Source organism: Neodiprion fabricii, chromosome 4 (genome assembly GCF_021155785.1).
Source record: "Neodiprion fabricii isolate iyNeoFabr1 chromosome 4, iyNeoFabr1.1, whole genome shotgun sequence".
In the NCBI taxonomy this organism is placed as follows: domain Eukaryota; kingdom Metazoa; phylum Arthropoda; class Insecta; order Hymenoptera; family Diprionidae; genus Neodiprion; species Neodiprion fabricii.
Window position 1 is genome coordinate 2196177 of NC_060242.1, and position 18476 is coordinate 2214652.

At 37.4% G+C, this 18476-nt stretch overlaps 1 protein-coding gene across 4 annotated transcripts; it reads left to right on the forward strand.

The window, feature by feature from the left end:
- The first annotated feature begins 289 nt into the window (after positions 1–289).
- Positions 290–18273, forward strand: LOC124181293 (voltage-dependent T-type calcium channel subunit alpha-1G-like). Of its 4 annotated transcripts, none has more exons than XM_046567703.1 (34): positions 290–1358; positions 3090–3201; positions 3309–3442; positions 3567–3664; positions 4227–4398; positions 4489–4592; positions 4657–4832; positions 4942–5034; positions 5149–5327; positions 5399–5556; positions 5677–5930; positions 6004–6210; positions 6390–6519; positions 6638–6933; positions 7026–7177; positions 7292–7495; positions 8712–8832; positions 12069–12224; positions 12312–12446; positions 12538–12816; positions 12933–13072; positions 13228–13365; positions 13507–13681; positions 13767–14095; positions 14201–14393; positions 14499–14648; positions 14770–15150; positions 15241–15454; positions 15547–15808; positions 15907–16037; positions 16118–16267; positions 16353–16645; positions 16715–16901; positions 16995–18273. In XM_046567703.1, the coding sequence occupies exons 1-34, from the start codon at positions 1051–1053 to the stop codon at positions 17918–17920; spliced, it is 7137 nt and encodes a 2378-aa protein (XP_046423659.1). In that variant the 5' UTR covers positions 290–1050; the 3' UTR covers positions 17921–18273. The 4 variants fall into 4 exon arrangements, with proteins under 4 accessions (XP_046423659.1, XP_046423660.1, XP_046423657.1 ...); XM_046567704.1 differs by having other exon boundaries at positions 15241–15433; XM_046567701.1 differs by lacking the exon at positions 8712–8832 and adding an exon at positions 11584–11740.
- The last annotated feature ends 203 nt before the right edge of the window (positions 18274–18476 follow it).

Here is an 18476-nt window from a genome sequence, read left to right on the forward strand (position 1 = left end):
TACTTAGAAAATCGTATAAATCATTTTCACCAGGACGGGATTAAAATCCGCGGTCGATCATCCGTCATGACAATCGGAAGAATTTTCCCCCGGCGTAGGTAAACGGGATAAGCGACATTGTATGGAAAACCCGCGAAGATGCAGGAGGGGGGAGGAAAGGGTAAAAGCTCGCAGAGGATGCAGAGGCGCCTAGCCTCGGAGACGTCGGGTGAAAACGTTGCACAAGCGTTGTACATCGACGCATGCATACGCGCGTACAGAGCTGGGGATATAAAAGCGGTCGTGTAATATCGTCAAATGGCATATGTGTTTACGCAGGGTGGATATGTCGGCCAACGTATCCTAACGCGCGTATGTAACGTGGGTACGTATGCATGTGGAGAAGGAATTAAGGGGCGCATGCGTTGCCCGTCGACCCTCTCGACGTTCGACGTTTCTTCTTTCGCTCGCTGGTTGACGACGTCGTTCCGCGGCGTCGAGGCGTCGATATAGTTAGTACGCAAAGGATGAGAGACGGGGATGCGCGTGCATCCAATGGCAGTTAATCATCTCGGAACATTGGACTGAAAATCAATCAATTTCATCCCTGCCTGGCAAAGAGAAACAAAAACAAGAGGACGAAAGGATAACAATATGTACGTTCGTTGCGACAAGAGTTAACCAGCGATCGAATAATTTTCAACTATTGAACAGACAGATATTTTCTTCATCAATCGGAAACTGAACTCCCGAGGTTTAACTTCTATAAATACATTATATACTTGCCGATTGAAATGTAATTAGAACTTTCGTTTCGATACAAGTTTAATCGGACCGTGACAGTTTTGTATACCGATCAGTGCGGGAGGTTTTTTCAACGGTTTTTGTCGCAACGTTCTTTTTTTCAAATTTCCTCTACCGCGTGTAAGTAATAATATAAAGAAGTGGCGAATTTTCAAACCGTCGGGTATTGATGAAGGGTGGTTCAGCCGGGGAGCGAAACTTGGGCTTTTAACGACGTCCGACGGGGCTGCGAAAGTTGGTGAGAGCCACAATACCAGGGCTTGAATAATGTCGGTGCACCATTACCCTCAAGGGTATCGATATCGTTCCGCCGCAAAAGGCAGCTGTGTCAACGAGAGCGTTGGTCAGGATAATTCGGACAGTGACGTTGCCGAGTTGAGTGATCTCGAGGATGGGGAGGACGAGGACGAGGACGAGGACGACGAGGACGACGAGGACGACGAGGACGAGGATGGCGAGGACGAGGACGACGAGGGGAATAATCTACCGTATCCAGGATTCGCTCCGATCGCCTTACGTTATCTGGACCAAACGACACGCCCGCGCAATTGGTGTCTAGCTCTCATCACGAATCCATATCCTTTTCACCGAATACCTTAATTTAACTCGCGAGGCAATCACGCCGATGATCGCTTTCCCGATTGACAACCTGGCCGAGCAAGCGATGTTGCGCGTCGCGTGACTCTTCGGCATTGCGATTTCTTCCCACTTTACTTGGGCGTTCGACGAATGAATTTATCACGATACTGATCGAGCTGTTGATTCTATACCTGTACACCTCGTGTTAGCGTGCATGCACGCATCCAACAAGGTATGCTGCAGAACGCGCGAAACGATTTATACAAACGAAACGTTGATCGTCTTACACCGATATCGGAACCGTCGCATATTATTATAATTGTGGGGGATAAAAGGATAAAATTTGCTTCGATTCTCGTTACGATAAGTGTATACGTATCACATACGTACAGTTTCGGTTATACGAAGGCTTCGGTTTATCCGAAAATTGGAAGTAATATCCAGTATAGCAAATTTTCATATTTCCAGGACCTGTGAATTTTATGCGTGTGTACGTATGATAATAATCTAGGTGAATTGTGAAGAGCGCGCGTGCTTCTGGCATGCTAGTTCGATATTCCGTATTTGCGCGATGGCTGTGCAGTATACGTGTATATATATATATATACATATATATATATATAGATATATGTATATTTATACGTAACACACACATACTCACATACCTGGGTCGTGCATACAGATATACTAGTTTTATTTCCGAACTAATATCGGCTATCTGACGTATATACGACGTGCTCACGTCATATGTGGACGTTACACGTATGTACATGGCTTGAAATTTCGATCTAATTCGCGGGCACGTTAATTCGCACTGTACCTGGATTCCATCCATCGCAGATGATACGATCAAGCAGGCATTCAAGGATCAAGAAACCGCGCGTCTTATTTGCTATACTGCAGTATCTTGATTAGCACGAAACGAAAATGTCCGAGAAATCACATTATATTGAATTACAATGATTCTACAGAATTTTTTTCTCAATATCGTTCAAACGTAATATTATCGCAAGTATACTTTTTTAATATTTTCAAAACTTCGTATAGGTATTAAAGGAACGAAGAAAGAAACGCGATTGAAGTTAACGACGTTAACGTAACGAAATATTGAAAAGAAGATCACTGATTTTGAAAATTTAGAACGTCTTTGAAGGAGTTCAATTTCGAAAATATTTAAACGTACGCTTTGCTTTTTAAAAATATATATCATTCAATTTCATGCAATTATCCTATAGTTACGAAATAATGATTTTTCGTAAAAATGAATCGTTACGTTACCGTTTACAAACTTTAATATCGTAGAGTAAAAGAAAGAGTAAAAAAGGGTGATTCGACACAGTTGAAGGCGTAAATCGTTTTATAGGTGAAATGATGGAGAATCGAAAGATGTTAATAATTCAGGAGAACGCGAATATAAACGTTTCTTACTCGTGCAAAGCGTGTTTCAAGGCAGCGAGCGTCGCTGTGCCACTTGACTTATATCCGGCGGGGATTCCCCGCGTTTCGAATCGTCGTCAACTCACCCTACGACCATTTAAATTTATAATTATAGATGCGTTTGTTTTAACGCAATTATGAAATCTGTTTACCCCTAAACGAAGCCCGTTCTCTCCTGCAGTATCTAAATTGTCGAAGATATACTAGATTAAGAGAATTTAATTTTACTCATATCAAATGGAGCTAGGAGAATTAGAATACCATGATATTTTTCTTATTAAAAAAATCACATGGTTTGAAAGAATAAGCATGATGGTGATCCTTCTAAATTGCATCACTTTGGGGATGTACCAGCCTTGCGTCGACGATGAGTGTGTTACGAATCGCTGCAAAATATTACAAGTATGAATTGATATGATAGTAATGTATAACAATCCCACAATTTTATATGTATATACTCATGAAACAATTTATATGTATTTACACTTGCATCGCTTTGTACTTTACAGATGTTTGACGATATCATCTTCGCTTTCTTTTCGTTAGAAATGACGATCAAAATTGTTGCAATGGGGATTTACGGCAAGGGAACTTACTTGGCGGATTCGTGGAACAGATTAGACTTCTTTATAGTAGCAGCTGGGTAAGCCTCGTTATTTGTACAGCGAAAAATTTATCAAGTCTAAAAGAAATTTGTAATCTAATTCTGGAAGTATCGATATCTTGATTCGTCTGATCGTTATGCTGATTTTCTATCCACTTTTCAGAGCCTTAGAATACTGTTTGAACGTTGAAAATATGAGTCTATCCGCAATAAGGACCATAAGGGTACTGAGACCATTGCGTGCGATCAACAGGATACCCAGTAAGTATATCGGTTGTGAATTGTTCTGAATCGTCTCGCTGAAATAACTAACACGTGTTTTTTTTTAATGGAATCTTTCCGCCTGGAAAGTTTATTACTGGTAGCGAATGTCCTTGAAGACCAAGCTCAGTGGGATCTGTGACTAGCCCTCAGCTGACCTTGTTTCAATCGCAAATGCTTGCCTTGCAGGCGTTTCATCTCTTCTATAATATTTAAAACAAGTTTATAAATATTTTTACCTCTGTATATACAAGGCAAAAGAAAGTGCTCTGGCCTTTACACGTCGCTTGGTCAGTACTGACTGACTTCTGTTGCTTTAAAGTTTTCATATTTACTAGCTTGCGGCAAGCTGCTGTTCCCTGCAAACTCGAACTACCTATGTATTTTTACACCACATCACGTATGTGCACAGACACAGATGTATGTTTGTATAAAAAAAATATTCCTGCTGTGCCCGTGTAATCAATGGGTAATGTAGTTTCATCCTCGACGAGGACAGAATTGAGTCTGAAGAAATTTGAATTATTACGGCTATTTTATAAATGATATTTCTTCTTTTCAGGTATGAGGATACTTGTTATGCTGCTGTTGGACACGCTACCGATGCTCGGAAACGTTCTTCTTCTATGCTTTTTTGTGTTTTTCATATTTGGTATTGTAGGCGTTCAATTGTGGGAAGGAATCCTGAGACAACGATGTTTTCTCAGAGCTCTTCCCAATGTTAAATACCCTGAGTACGTAAAAATGTTTTTGTTTAAGAGCAGTAAAAATTTGTTCAACAATTGCTGTCAAAAAGTTAGTTACATTTTACCATCTCATTCCAGCAACTTATCCAAATACTTTGAATATCAAGATCAGGATTACATATGTTCACGTCCAGATGAAAGTGGTATGCACTCGTGCAGCAATCTTCCACCGCATAAAATTGGTGGGTATAAAAAGATATGGTATAGATGAAAGTTTTCAGTGCTAATCATACGGTATTGTTACAGGGGACCTGATATGCAATAACACAGCCTTACCAAACAGTAATATTACATTTATAAGTAATGATTCTTGTGTGAATTGGAATTTCTATTACACAGAGTGCAAAGGGCAAGGTAACAATCCTTTTCAAGGTACCATATCTTTTGACAACATCGGACTCGCCTGGGTTGCAATTTTTCTCGTAAGTATCGTACTTGCAGTGCTTTTAGAATATTCTGCAAGTTTAAATGTAACAATAATTGTGCAAACTCGGTACGTCATTGTAAAACGTGTGTTACTGAAAATTTCAGGTAATCAGCCTGGAGGGTTGGACAGACATAATGTATTATGTACAAGATGCACATTCGTTTTGGGATTGGATATACTTTGTCCTACTGATTGTCGTGAGTATGGATCATAGCTTGAGACATGGGTTATCGAGCAACCTGTGTCATGCGTTAAAATCTACGTCACAGATCAATTGAACATTCGTACACATGTATTTATATTTTTTGCAGATCGGATCATTTTTTATGATCAACCTCTGCTTAGTCGTAATTGCGACACAATTTTCGGAAACAAAAAAAAGAGAACTGGAACGTATGAGACTCGAACGTGCCCGCTTTCACTCTACCAGCACACTAGCTTCTTCAATAAATACTTCTGAACCGACTACATGCTATGCAGAGATTGTAAAGTGAGAGAATTTTTGAAAAAAAATATAAAAGATCAACCAATTCGCTTACAAATGATTTATTTCTTTTACAGATACATTGCCCATTTGTGGCGTAGAAGTAAACGTAGATTAATGAAGAAATATCGACTTTACTTGTATACTAGACAACAGAAACGGGAACAGAAGCTACTGAGGGAGCAAAGCCCGAGTCTCTCGCGCACAGTAGCCATTCAAATGAACAGATCATCTGGCAAGTACACACAGTCCTGATCTATAAAGACGTTGAGTCGAATGAACGTGCCGATGCTAATTTTAAACGTGATTTATTGAAAATAAAAGCGCGCATTTTCTAAGCTCTCTATCCCTCCAGATAAGAGACAACATCACAGACGATGTCCGTATCACAGACCACTGGCTGAAGATGAAGAACAAAATGGTGGTGAATTAGCAGTGACTAGCAGTGTCAGAGTTGTTCTAGATCAAAGTGGTAGTTTAATGCTGGCACCTCATGCGAGTCCAGAAACCTCCGAAGTAGAAATTTCTGCAATTCCCTGCCACCCGAGTCTTCATCATCCTCCTTTATCTTTATCAACTCCTGGTGATAGCAACATTGTTCCAACGGAGGTGACTTATACATGTTTACTGATTACATAAACTTACATTTAGTGCAATTGTTGAATGCACTTATGCGTTTCAGACTCACAACACTCTCGCCAGTCCGATATTACCAAACTTCAGGCGACGAAGTAGCGTCATGTTCAACGATGTTGTACTGCTTCATGGCGGCAGCGCTAATACATTGCCAGGCTCTACAGCCGTGGGAGAACGAAATATATGTTCGAGCGAAAAAATGACACAGACGGGAGATGGAAATGTTTGGTCAACACCGCAGTCAACTTTGCAAGTAAGTTCACTTTGCTAAGTAGTTACTTGATTATTCCGAGAAACAGCCAACGGTGTATAAAGTGAAATATCTTAAACAGATTATATTGGATACTCTACATCGTTAGACACAGTGAACTGTTTTACATAAGAAACAAAATATTTCTAACACAATTTTCACTAGTATTTAATCGATCGTAGATACAAACTGACTTGGAACAAAACGAAGCGATGACCTGCCAAGAACTACTTGCTCTTAGCGGTGCTCTCAGCGCTGCTCTTCCAACCGGTCAATTAGCTCTGGACTCTTTTCTAAATTCATTAACCAAAGGTAAACGTTGTCCACGATCTAAGGTTGATCGGTCAAATTGGTTCTTAAATATCGCGACAAATCACACGTACCTGCAAATATAAATGAGAATTGTTAGAAATGCTTGATTATTTCGTAGGTATATCGGACCGACGTATAGTATTGACCGATCCGACGCAATGGCTAAACCCTGATGCAGACAACTGTTCTTGTTGCGAAGTACAAAATGATCAACCTTGGGCAGAAGATAATGATAAATGGCAAAAGTCACAGACTAGAAAAGTCCTCAAAGCAACAGGGAGTTGCTGCGTTTGTGTGATTCGATGCATTCAGCGCTGGGTCAAGAAACTTGTGGTGAACAAGTATTTTCAACAGGGTATTCTTGTGGCTATTTTGATAAATACCCTCAGTATGGGCATTGAATACCATAATCAGGTATTTCTAGACATTTTACAATTCGGTACCATGTTCAAATTTATACGTAGCGTTTGGACAAAAGGTGATTACGTGACGTTCTTGAATTTCAGCCAGAGGAATTGACGATAATTGTGGAAATAAGTAACATAGTATTTTCTGCTGTTTTTGCCGTTGAAATGCTGTTAAAAATGATAGCAGAAGGACCTTTCGGATATATCAGTAACGGATTTAATGTATTTGATGGTGTCGTTGTTGTACTAAGGTGATTAGTGATGATTTCTTTCATAATTTACACTTTTCTGTAGTATTGAAATGTTGATGCAATTATAATTTAGGCGATAATGTTCCTCAAAATAATTTTTGGTTTTGAAAACAGTGTTATAGAGCTCTGTCAAACCTATTATGGGGAGCGCGAAGGAAACTCCGGCTTGAGTGTCCTTCGCACATTCCGCCTCCTGCGCATTTTGAAGCTTGTGCGCTTCTTGCCCAATCTTCGCCGGCAGCTGTTCGTCATGCTCAGGACGATGGATAACGTTGCGATATTTTTTTCCCTTTTAATCCTTTTCATCTTTATATTCAGGTAAGTCCCATTATATTGAATTTAATTTTTATGCCAGGGCAACTGATAATTCCTAAAATGTGCGTATTATTTATAAATAATGTGACCTAATCTTCTACATATGTATCAGGGGAGTTCATACAGTCATGTTAGCTGTTGTTAGTGATATCTGGTATACTCCAATCTTCGATACCTTCCATTCATCCCAATTCCTGTTGCTGATCAAAGAGTATACTTTGTTAAACTTCTTAAATCATTTTTTTCTCTTTATTTATACATTTACTCTCTCTACTATTTTTTTCACTATATTATGATGACGAGTGCAAAGTGATTATTTAAATGTCGTATGAAGTGATTATATACTACTTAGAAACTAATAGAGATGCAAATAATTTCAACCAAAGTTCTCTGGTGTGGGCAGTTATTTTATTGCAGTGCCTAATTACTGCTACTTTGACATGATGTACTGGTAATGACGGTGTTGTTGGCACATCTGCGGTGGCTCTTGCTATTCGCGGCTTAAGGCATCAAATATAATATATATATATATATATATTTTTTTTTTTTCAATATTACATGTGTGCATGGTGCTTTTATGCTGGAAATGTCTAGTGACAAGTTTGAAAACTGCTATACTCTAAGTTTCAACCTTCCTCTGTCACTCTTGCTATCTAAACGCCTCAGTGGGTGCCTATACGGTCACCAATTCAGGGCCTGTTATCGTATCGTTTGTCATTTGCCGGGATACAATTGGCGAAAATACTGCTATAGAGCCTGATACGAATTTTCCTTTAAACACACACTACATATTTTTTCAAACACAGCACACGTCAATTAACAACAATATTGCAAGGTTCTTATTCACGCTGATTCAAACGTTTAACTTGAAGTTTGGGCACATATGTAAATTTGGAATTTTACAATTCGAGGAATTAGAATGGAAAGAATTGTTACGTGTAGGAAAAGAAACAACATTGAATGAATTAATTATCAAAGAGAGTTGTTCTGTCAATACTGTATTATACAAAGTATGCAAGGTAAAATGTGGAATATTATAGAAACTGCACGTTACATTTATAACCCACGGTGCAACAATGGCTTGTAAATACACACGATAAAACTTTTACTTATGTAGATCATTCCTAAAAGATATAATCCGTACGTTTCATTTTTCACTGATCAATGAATATACGCTTTATTAAGGTGGAAATATATCACACATTTCACTGTGTTATAGTATTCTTGGGATGAACCTGTTCGGTTGCAAATTCTGTGAAACCATGAAAGGCACCACCGAAGTCGAATGTGATAGGAAAAACTTTGACTCATTACTCTGGGCTATTGTCACAGTATTTCAGGTACAGGATATTTTTCAGCTTAGGGCTAGCATAATTTGATTTTAAAAGCTAAACTCGGTACAGCACTGCATATACTTATGATTTCAAAGAATAAGGTAATGTATACGTTTAGCATGTTTTCGGCACTAAATATATCTTTTTTCGCTTTCTTCTTATCTGCTCTTATTCTGCATGCTCTAGCATTTAGTAACTGAAGTATTTTGAGCTACCAACGTTTACACATCATTTTTCAATCTCTCTCAAAACTGATCTAAATATTATCTCGGTTTAATTATTAAGAATTAATCGATCAAACGAACTTGTGGATTTTCAATCGGATGCAAATTTTACAATAAACTTGAAATTACGCTCCTAGAAATCATAGAATGTAGGTAAATCTTTGAAATTGAATGAGTAAATGCATTGTAACTTTAAAATTCCTATTCTTTGTATAGAATTTTTCCATCTATCAAATATCTTAAATTTTTTATTCCGAGAATGATGCACCGCTGCTTTAAAAAACTTGAATGAAAATTTTCTTAAATAGCGTTCTGACTTTCATGTGATTTATTGTGCACTCCTGAATGGTGAGTACACATTTATTTTAGCATCTTTTTCTTTTATATAATTGCTTTCACCTATTCAGGTAGTATGTTCATCTACTTTTTGTTTTTTTTTGTATTTTCCAAATTTAGTCACTTTCACAGTATGGAGCATGTTGACATATGGATTTCAAGTAGTAGGAAGCTGCATAGGAATTTATCTTGCTTATACATTGCTACCTACGTTATTTATTATGCCACGTGTCAATTCAGCAACTGTGATAAACCCATGTTTTAGTCTTCACTGTTCATGCTTAGACTCACATTGAATGCAAAATGGAATACATAGTTAAGCAACGTTATGTGAAATGTCAAGTTTGGTTTGACGACAAGTAGAAACTCTGCTATGCGTGAGGGAAAGACAGAATTGAACAAAAAAAATTTCAGACTTATGTTGGACCGGTTTAATAAAATACTCGTAAATCCTTGTCATGATTGAGATATTGGTACTAAAATTGCATAGATTGCGATATCGTCGAGATTCCAAATCTATCGATTTCTTGATTTTCTTAGACATATTGTAATTTATAATAGCCTGAGAATATCTTGCAGCAGTGACGCTTCAAAAATAGATTAAAATTCATTTACCGTATATGCGTATGAAATTTTTTAGTGACTTCAACTGTGTATCGCACTATAATTGACCACGTTTTATTGTGCACTAATTGCAATTTTCTGTTATATTGGGTGGTGGGTATTTATTATTTAAATTTCTAGTTATAGATTTTGTCTTCTATGATAAAGTTTCATAGATAGTTAAACTGTAGATTCTTCCAAGTGTTTTAATAAATAAAGTATCACAGTATCTGTTGTTTAGTTCTCAAGCATGCAAACTCAATCTTGAGAGTAATATTCTAATCTTACTATGTTGTCATTTTATTTATACTTTTTCTATCTCAATCTGTAGCGTATCATCTCGTTTATTTTAGAGAATGAGTAAATTCATATACTCTATTCCTGTCTCATTTTTGTTTTTATCTCTCATAGTATAATACCTCCTCATGGTATACATATTTTAAAGCATATAATCCCATCCCACTTGAATACATACATTATACCAATGAGTATTGACCATATTGTTCAGAAAAAAAAAAAAAAAAAATGAGTACGAAGATGTGAATATTTTTTCCCTGAATTAGCATGATTGGCGAAATAAGTGAACGTTATTAGAAATGAATCACAATAATAAAAAAAAAAAAACTCTCTTTGAAATAAAAATGTTGTACAACTACTGGCATTTCGATGAAATGGAAAAAATCTATAAATTATAGCGTAATGATTTACAAATTCGGAAACGTGCAGAATCAGCTTCTCTTGACAGAAAATGACTTTAAACAAAAAAAAAATAAAAATGTAGAAGCAAGTGACATCAAGCTGTTTGTACAAATCTCACATAATATATACACTCCCTGAATTTAGTTCTAAGGATTACTGCAAGAAAATATTAGAATAGTAATAGAGAAAACTGACGATACAAGCCGAACCAATAACACTTGTTGTTCGTTAGACGACGATGGTAATTTGTGTCGATTGCGCAACTTGGGCCACAACTCCTTCCTGCCATATTAACTGGGCAAAATATTATAATTCATCTACATAGTAGAATTCTTCCAGTTAGGAAAAGTAATTACGTATCTAATACAACAAAAACCAAAAAAAAAAATCTTGGTCATTCTTCATGTGCACGTAATATAAAAATTGTACGTATTATACCTAGGTCGTAATCGTAGGGTGACTTAGCGGCTCAACTCCTGCAGTAATGTTAATATTACTTGTACTAAAACCATCTATGTATTTCTAATTGCAAACTGTCTTGCTTTTCTTCCACAAATCATCAAATTCCAGAATTTGACTCTGAAATCACAAATATGCAGCTTCAAGTGAAATCATTATGCTATTTACTAGATATTTCGCTTTATACAGAATGGAGTGTCTCCATATATTGGACTTGATTTAAATTAGTCATTATTAATATACCGTAACTTTCGTATTTGCGATTCGTCTGTTACTTATGTACTCCATGAATATCGCACGCTCTATCAAGAAGATCGGTGAATATACTTATATGTAAAATTGTAACTTGCAACAAGGGCAAAAATTTGGGGACATTCTTCTTGTGAATTTGCCAATGTTGACGGAACTTTAGGCCATGGGATTGTCTCGGTTGCAGCATCCTAGGGATGTACCTGTTCGGGGGTAAGTTTTGCATGTGGGTGGACCGGAGTCGGCCCTGCACCTGTATCGAAGTGGTCTCGCACGACCCAAAGTGTCGCTGTGATCGCAAACACTTCAACGACATCCTCTGGGCCACTGTTACCGTTTTCCAGGTACCACTGTTTCATAAGATTTATTGACGTTAAAGGTATATTATTTTTGTAATTTTTGCATCCAAGGTATTGCCGGTATTACAAATTCAATATGGAACATTTCCAGTCGAGGTTCGTTTTTGGCCGAAAGAAAACTGATTTTTTACTTTTTGATTCCGTCATTGTGGCGTTCCATGTACAATTGATTAAGTACAAGAGTGCATGCTATGGAGACCAGTATCATATAAAATATAGTTGGTTGTTTTCATTGAACTTTAGCCACGGTATCCGACTATTTGCACAGGTATAAAAACCATCGGATATCTAAAAATTTTCTCCTTTCACGCAGATACTTACCCAAGAAGATTGGAACGTAGTGTTGTTCAACGGAATGCAGAAAACCTCTCACTGGGCAGCATTGTACTTTGTAGCGTTGATGACATTTGGTAACTACGTTCTGTTTAATCTGTTGGTCGCGATTCTGGTGGAAGGCTTTTCTTCCGAGGTATATTATTATATTTCTCATTTATTTTTTCACCCAGCAATTGTATCAAGAAAATTTTATCACCTACTTATTTTTCATGCATTCCAGAGAAATGAACGGCGGGAGAGAGAACAACGAGAAATGGCACGGCTGGCTGCAAAGGAAGCTGGAATCAGCAGTGACGGAGATTCATCGAGGGTTTCTCAATCACATTCAGTATCTGACAGTGATACCTACACACAGGTGAACAGCATCACATGTATCATAATTATCAGATCGAAGCTATTCATAATTGTTTCCACAGTTTTCACAAATTCATCACTTTTTTTTAAAGGATCAAAAGAACTCTTGGCAAAGTGTAGAGGAATTACGAAAGTACAAAGACAACTGTAGCAAGGACAAGCAGAATACGATATGGAGACATCCGATAAATGAGCCTAAATGTAATATCCAAAAAGAAAGTAAAATGATGGGCATACAGCCGCCTGTAATTACCCATACAGCTGCTACTCCTCAAGACTCTCCTAATACAACGCTAGATACTGGATACAGAGAGTTTAATTGCCGCTCTACGAATCCAAGTCTTTCAATTGAATCAATCGATCGATCTGCTGTATGTATTGTTTATATTCGTATATCGTTCATGGTATAACTTTGAGAAACTGGAAAATTTCGATGACTTTACGATTGATGATGACCTGAGCATTCATCGTGGCTTTCTATTCACAGAGTCAATGCAGTATACCTGGCTTACTTAAGCCAATGGATAACAAATTTGCTACTAACAATCTGGTTCCAAATCAACTTTCAAGGCGGATCAGTCTTGTGGCCGTTATTAATCCGTCGCCGACTCGGGATTCGAATCCAAGGTACGAATAGTTTGAAAAAATTGGTGTCTTATCATATTAGTTACACTCATTTCAATGGCCAATTCATAAAATCTTTGGTGGAGTGTGATAAGTCGCATTGTAACTAACAGGCACATAATAATATTGTCATAAATTGTGCTAATCACTAATTATAGCAATCAACGAATACAAAGAGGGTATTCTTGGCGATTGTCTCGACCATCCCTGAGACGTAAGAAAAGTCAGTGCGACGACGATAGTCGACAGACTATTGTTCTTAATAACGGACGTAACACCATGCGATCAAATTCTATGTGAGTATCTTACTGCATGTTCAGTGTTACTTTTTTTTAATATACAAATTCGCCACTTTTAAATTGCTTAATCAGTTTTGCGGTATAGTTCAGTTGAATTATGATCAGGTCTATTTGAGTATAATCGTTTTTCTGTTGTAGAAATTATGGAGACTATACTAATTGCAATGGAGGCTACCTTTATGGGTCGATAAGAAATGATACGCACTGCGATACACCAAACAATCGGAACCATATTGCTAACAATCGCAGTATTAGTCCAAATAATTCTACCAAAAGTCGTAGCTCTTCGATTGCGCATTATACAACTTCAAATGTAAGACAGTCTTAACTTTGGTTCATTTTGTTTGTTACCTACTGTTCAATTCATTGCGCTGTAATACTATATCTTCTAATTCCAGATGAGGTGGATCGGCGATTTATCTCGCCAGAATTCATTGAGCAGTTATGACCAGATGCATGTTCAGAAAACGCCGTTAGATGACAATGCATTAAATTCAGCTGCTAGAACCATAAACAATTTATCCATCGAAGCTAGACCTTTACCACAGATCAAACAACTTTCCGAAGAAATGGACTCTCAACTCGACGAACAAGCTGCACAATCTAATGGCAATGGCAGCATATCTAGTGTTGAGAAAATAAAAAAAATATTCATGTTCTTTGAACCGAAGGGATGTCTGAAAGAAAGAGACGATTTCTCTTTATATCTTTTCGCACCACATAATAGGTATTCAAAGTTTCAGTCTGGACTTGAAAAAAGTTGTTTAACATTAGTGGATCAGTTGACAAGCTCAGAATTACGTTATATAATTTACCATGTCATACTCCATAGGTTTCGAGAGCTCTGCCACTGGTTTGTAGGACAGAAATGGTTCGATAACATGGTCCTCCTTTTCATAGGATTAAATTGTATAACATTAGCAATGGAAAGACCAAATATACCTCCCAACAGTGGCGAGCGGATCTTTTTATCTTCGGCCAATTACGTTTTTACAGCTGTCTTTGCAGCAGAGATGTTTGTGAAGGTAAGTTAATGTAAAAACCGTCGGTTTAACATAACTATGATGTTACGCGCCATGTCATTTCACAAATAATCTTGAATTATATTTATAAATTTTATGGATTTCTAGGTCGTAGCATCTGGTATGCTGTATGGATATGATGCTTACTTCACATCGGGCTGGAATATCATGGATGGTTCACTGGTTATAATATCCATAGTAGATCTACTAATGTCTTTGATATCTGAAAGCAGTCCGAAGATCTTTGGCATTTTGAGGGTGGGTAAATCATATTTTAAGCTTCGTATTCGGTTGGTTTTTAATGAATTATTTATCAAGTACTTTCCAAACAATAGGTGATCTACTACTTAATATTAATTAAACGCTATCTGTATTTCAGGTATTTCGATTACTGAGATCCTTGAGGCCTCTCCGAGTAATAAATCGAGCTCCAGGATTAAAATTAGTAGTTCAAACGTTATTATCATCGTTGAGACCTATCGGAAACATCGTGCTAATATGCTGCACGTTCTTCATGATATTTGGTATATTAGGCGTACAACTCTTCAAGGGCGCATTTTACTATTGTGAAGGACCAGATTTGAAAAATGTTCGCAATAAGACAGATTGTCTAGCCGACAAACGAAACCAATGGGTCAATCGTAAATACAATTTCGATGATCTCGGAAAAGCGCTAATGTCACTTTTCGTATTATCTTCCCGTGATGGATGGGTTAATATAATGTATACCGGCCTGGATGCCGTTGGTGTTGATCAACAAGTAAGTGCGGCTTGATTGGTCTATTCATCGTTACAAATAAATAAATGAATGGTGTTAGTACAACATGGAAATATTTTTCTCTAATTTCAGCCTGTAGAGAACTTTTCTGAATGGAGGTTACTCTACTTCATTGCATTTATTTTATTAGTTGGTTTCTTTGTGCTGAATATGTTCGTTGGGGTAGTCGTTGAGAATTTTCACAGATGTCGGGAGGAACAAGAAAAAGAAGAGCGTGTTAGGAGAGCTGCGAAGAGAGCTCTTCAAATGGAGAAGAAAAGACGCAGTAAGCACTTTGGGTTTCAAGGTTTAGTAATTTTTATTTTCTTTCGAGAGATATTTATCTTTTGTTAAAATTACTATGGAAGTCCAATAAGTTGCTGTTTCTGATTTTTTCAGAAATGCACGAGCCTCCATATTACACAAATTATTCAAAGTCTCGACTATTCGTTCACAACGTTGTCACTTCAAAGTATTTCGATTTGGCGATAGCAGCTGTAATTGGTCTTAATGTCGTAACTATGGCAATGGAATTCTATATGATGCCCAAAGCTCTGACTTACGCCTTGAAAATATTCAACTACTTCTTCACCGCCGTTTTCATCCTCGAATCATTCATGAAACTCTTAGCTCTCGGACTGCACTTGTATTTGAAAGACAAGTAAAGTATCAATTTCTTACATTATCTCGCAGGTCTTACTGCTTCATGTATTTCAACACGTAATAGGACAAATAAAATTCTATCATCGAATATTGTAGGTGGAATCAGCTGGATGTTGGGATAGTCATACTGTCGATAGTCGGAATAGTTCTTGAAGAAGTGGAGTCCAAAATAATACCGATAAATCCAACTATAATTCGTGTGATGCGAGTACTGCGAATTGCAAGAGGTAAAAAAACCAATCGCTTTTCTCGTAATACGACATTGAAATACGTTGATTATCACTGACGAATTATTGTTTCTTTACAGTTCTGAAACTTCTTAAAATGGCAAAGGGTATCCGTGCCCTCCTGGACACAGTTATGCAAGCATTGCCCCAAGTCGGAAATCTAGGCTTACTTTTTTTCCTTCTGTTTTTCATATTTGCAGCATTGGGAGTTGAGCTTTTTGGTCGATTAGGTAAAGTGTGAAATCGGAAACATCAAATCATTTATTCAACTTTCATGTAATCGAGTAATTAACAACTTGCGACGTTTTCCAATAGAATGCAGTGATGACATACCTTGCCAAGGATTGGGCGAACACGCCCACTTCAGCAATTTCGGAATGGCTTTTCTTACTCTCTTCAGGGTAGCAACTGGCGACAATTGGAATGGCATTATGAAAGACACTCTTAGGGATGATTGCGACGATGCAACAGATTGCGTTAAGAATTGTTGCGTCAGCACAATTATTGCACCAATATTTTTCGTTATTTTTGTTCTCATGGCACAGTTCGTTCTTGTAAATGTCGTTGTTGCTGTATTAATGAAGCATTTAGAAGAGAGTCACAAACAGGTATGCAAAATTATTTTACGCCGTTGTGCTCAGCAGTGGCAAATTTTATTTCCCACAAATTCATTACAGATGGAAGATGAGCTCGATATGGAAACTCAACTAGAAAGAGAATTAGCTGCCGAGCAAGAAGAGCTATTGGACGAGGAAGACATAAACGATGAAAGTTTGAATACCAGGCCAGGGTTATCTAAAGTTCGCTCACTGCCTGCTAATTTCACGTACAACCCGCCCACTGAAAAGGACAGTAATAAAGACGGTGAGAATTTGATTTTACTATAGTTATTTCTGGTAGTCTATCATCAGTTACCAGTACATAATTTGGTTTCTGCTATTACTATTGTATTTGCAGACTTATCGATAACTTTCAATGAACGAAGAGGATCAAGCTGTCGCTCCAACAAACCATTTAAGTATAGAATGAAACGCAGGCAGACGTTCCATACCCATCAGCGAAGTTCACTATTCCCAATCGTGTCCACGCCAATACATTTTGAGGTCGCCGAGGTGATAAAGCCTGCGAGCAATCTCAGCGTCCCACGCATCATATCACAGAATCATATTTTAAACTTTGGTAGCACAAAGTACCTTCATCCACCCGCTGTATCTGATGTGGCTGAAGACAAGTGCTACCTTACAGTTAATAGTGCATCGCACGAATCCTCCCAGAGGAGGCCACCTATCAAATCTAGTTCCGGAGACACAAATGCTCATCTCATACCTAAGTGTTCTAGTTACCTTTTACGTAATAGCGAGCATCTTTCGAAGCACAGAAAATCGAATGATTCGCAATCTTCTCTAGATGCAAGTCTAAGCTGCAAGTTGCCAAATCTGTTAGCACCAAACGCGTATGGTAATAATTTAGTAAAAAATAAGGGAGAACCGGGTACGAAAGAGGAAAAACTGCCTCTGGATCACGATTTGGATGTACAGTCTGTAATAAATGAGAGGAGGCCGTCCAAATTGAAATGTAGTAATGTGAGTGGTAAAGGAGGGTTTGTATCAAAGACCAACAGTTTCAATCACATTTATGCGAGGGAAGAGATCGAGAACAAAGCTGTTTCCAATGTCGAACACGATATTAGGATTTACGTTGACGATACCGATTCACAAAGCAGCGAAAGGGATAAAGTGACGAATGGGGAAGAGGGCAGAGATTGTAGAAAAAGATCGTTAGGAGCAATGTCGAATATTTCTCTGATAAACAAAAGTGATACAGACGTTGTTTCAAGCTCCAAAGAAGATCTGAAAAATTCACAGACCAATAATAGTCCATAATAGCATTTCGTCGTACCTGTAACTTTTCTGAAACGAATAATTTCTTCTTCCGTTAAGCTTCGGATTACGAAGCTTATTTCTGCAATCGATCAATCAATCAATTAATCAATCAATCCGAAACCTGAACTAATGTGTCTATTGTGCATTTGTAGGTGAAAAGTATACTAAAATGTTATTGGAAGATTGTTATATCATTTAAAGACAGACAGAATATTCTTTGCTCTGCGAAAGATAAGCCTGTTACATTTATTGAAACTCTGTTTTGTTGGTGAAAACGTAAAGGGTGTGAGATATTATACCTACGTATTCAGAGCTCTATTAGAGAATGTATTTATGAAAATTTCTTAGCGATTGAAAAAAGTGTATTATGTGACGATTTAGCAATTACACTTTCTTTACTAAGCTAATTACTGTAAATCAAAGTACTTTATTTATTATGACAGAGTGTTTATTAGATAATTTAGTAATATATTATAATGTCAATTGTAAACTATATACAATCATTAAGTATAAAAGAGATTTTATTGCAATAAACAAAGTTTCTGCATATCTTCTA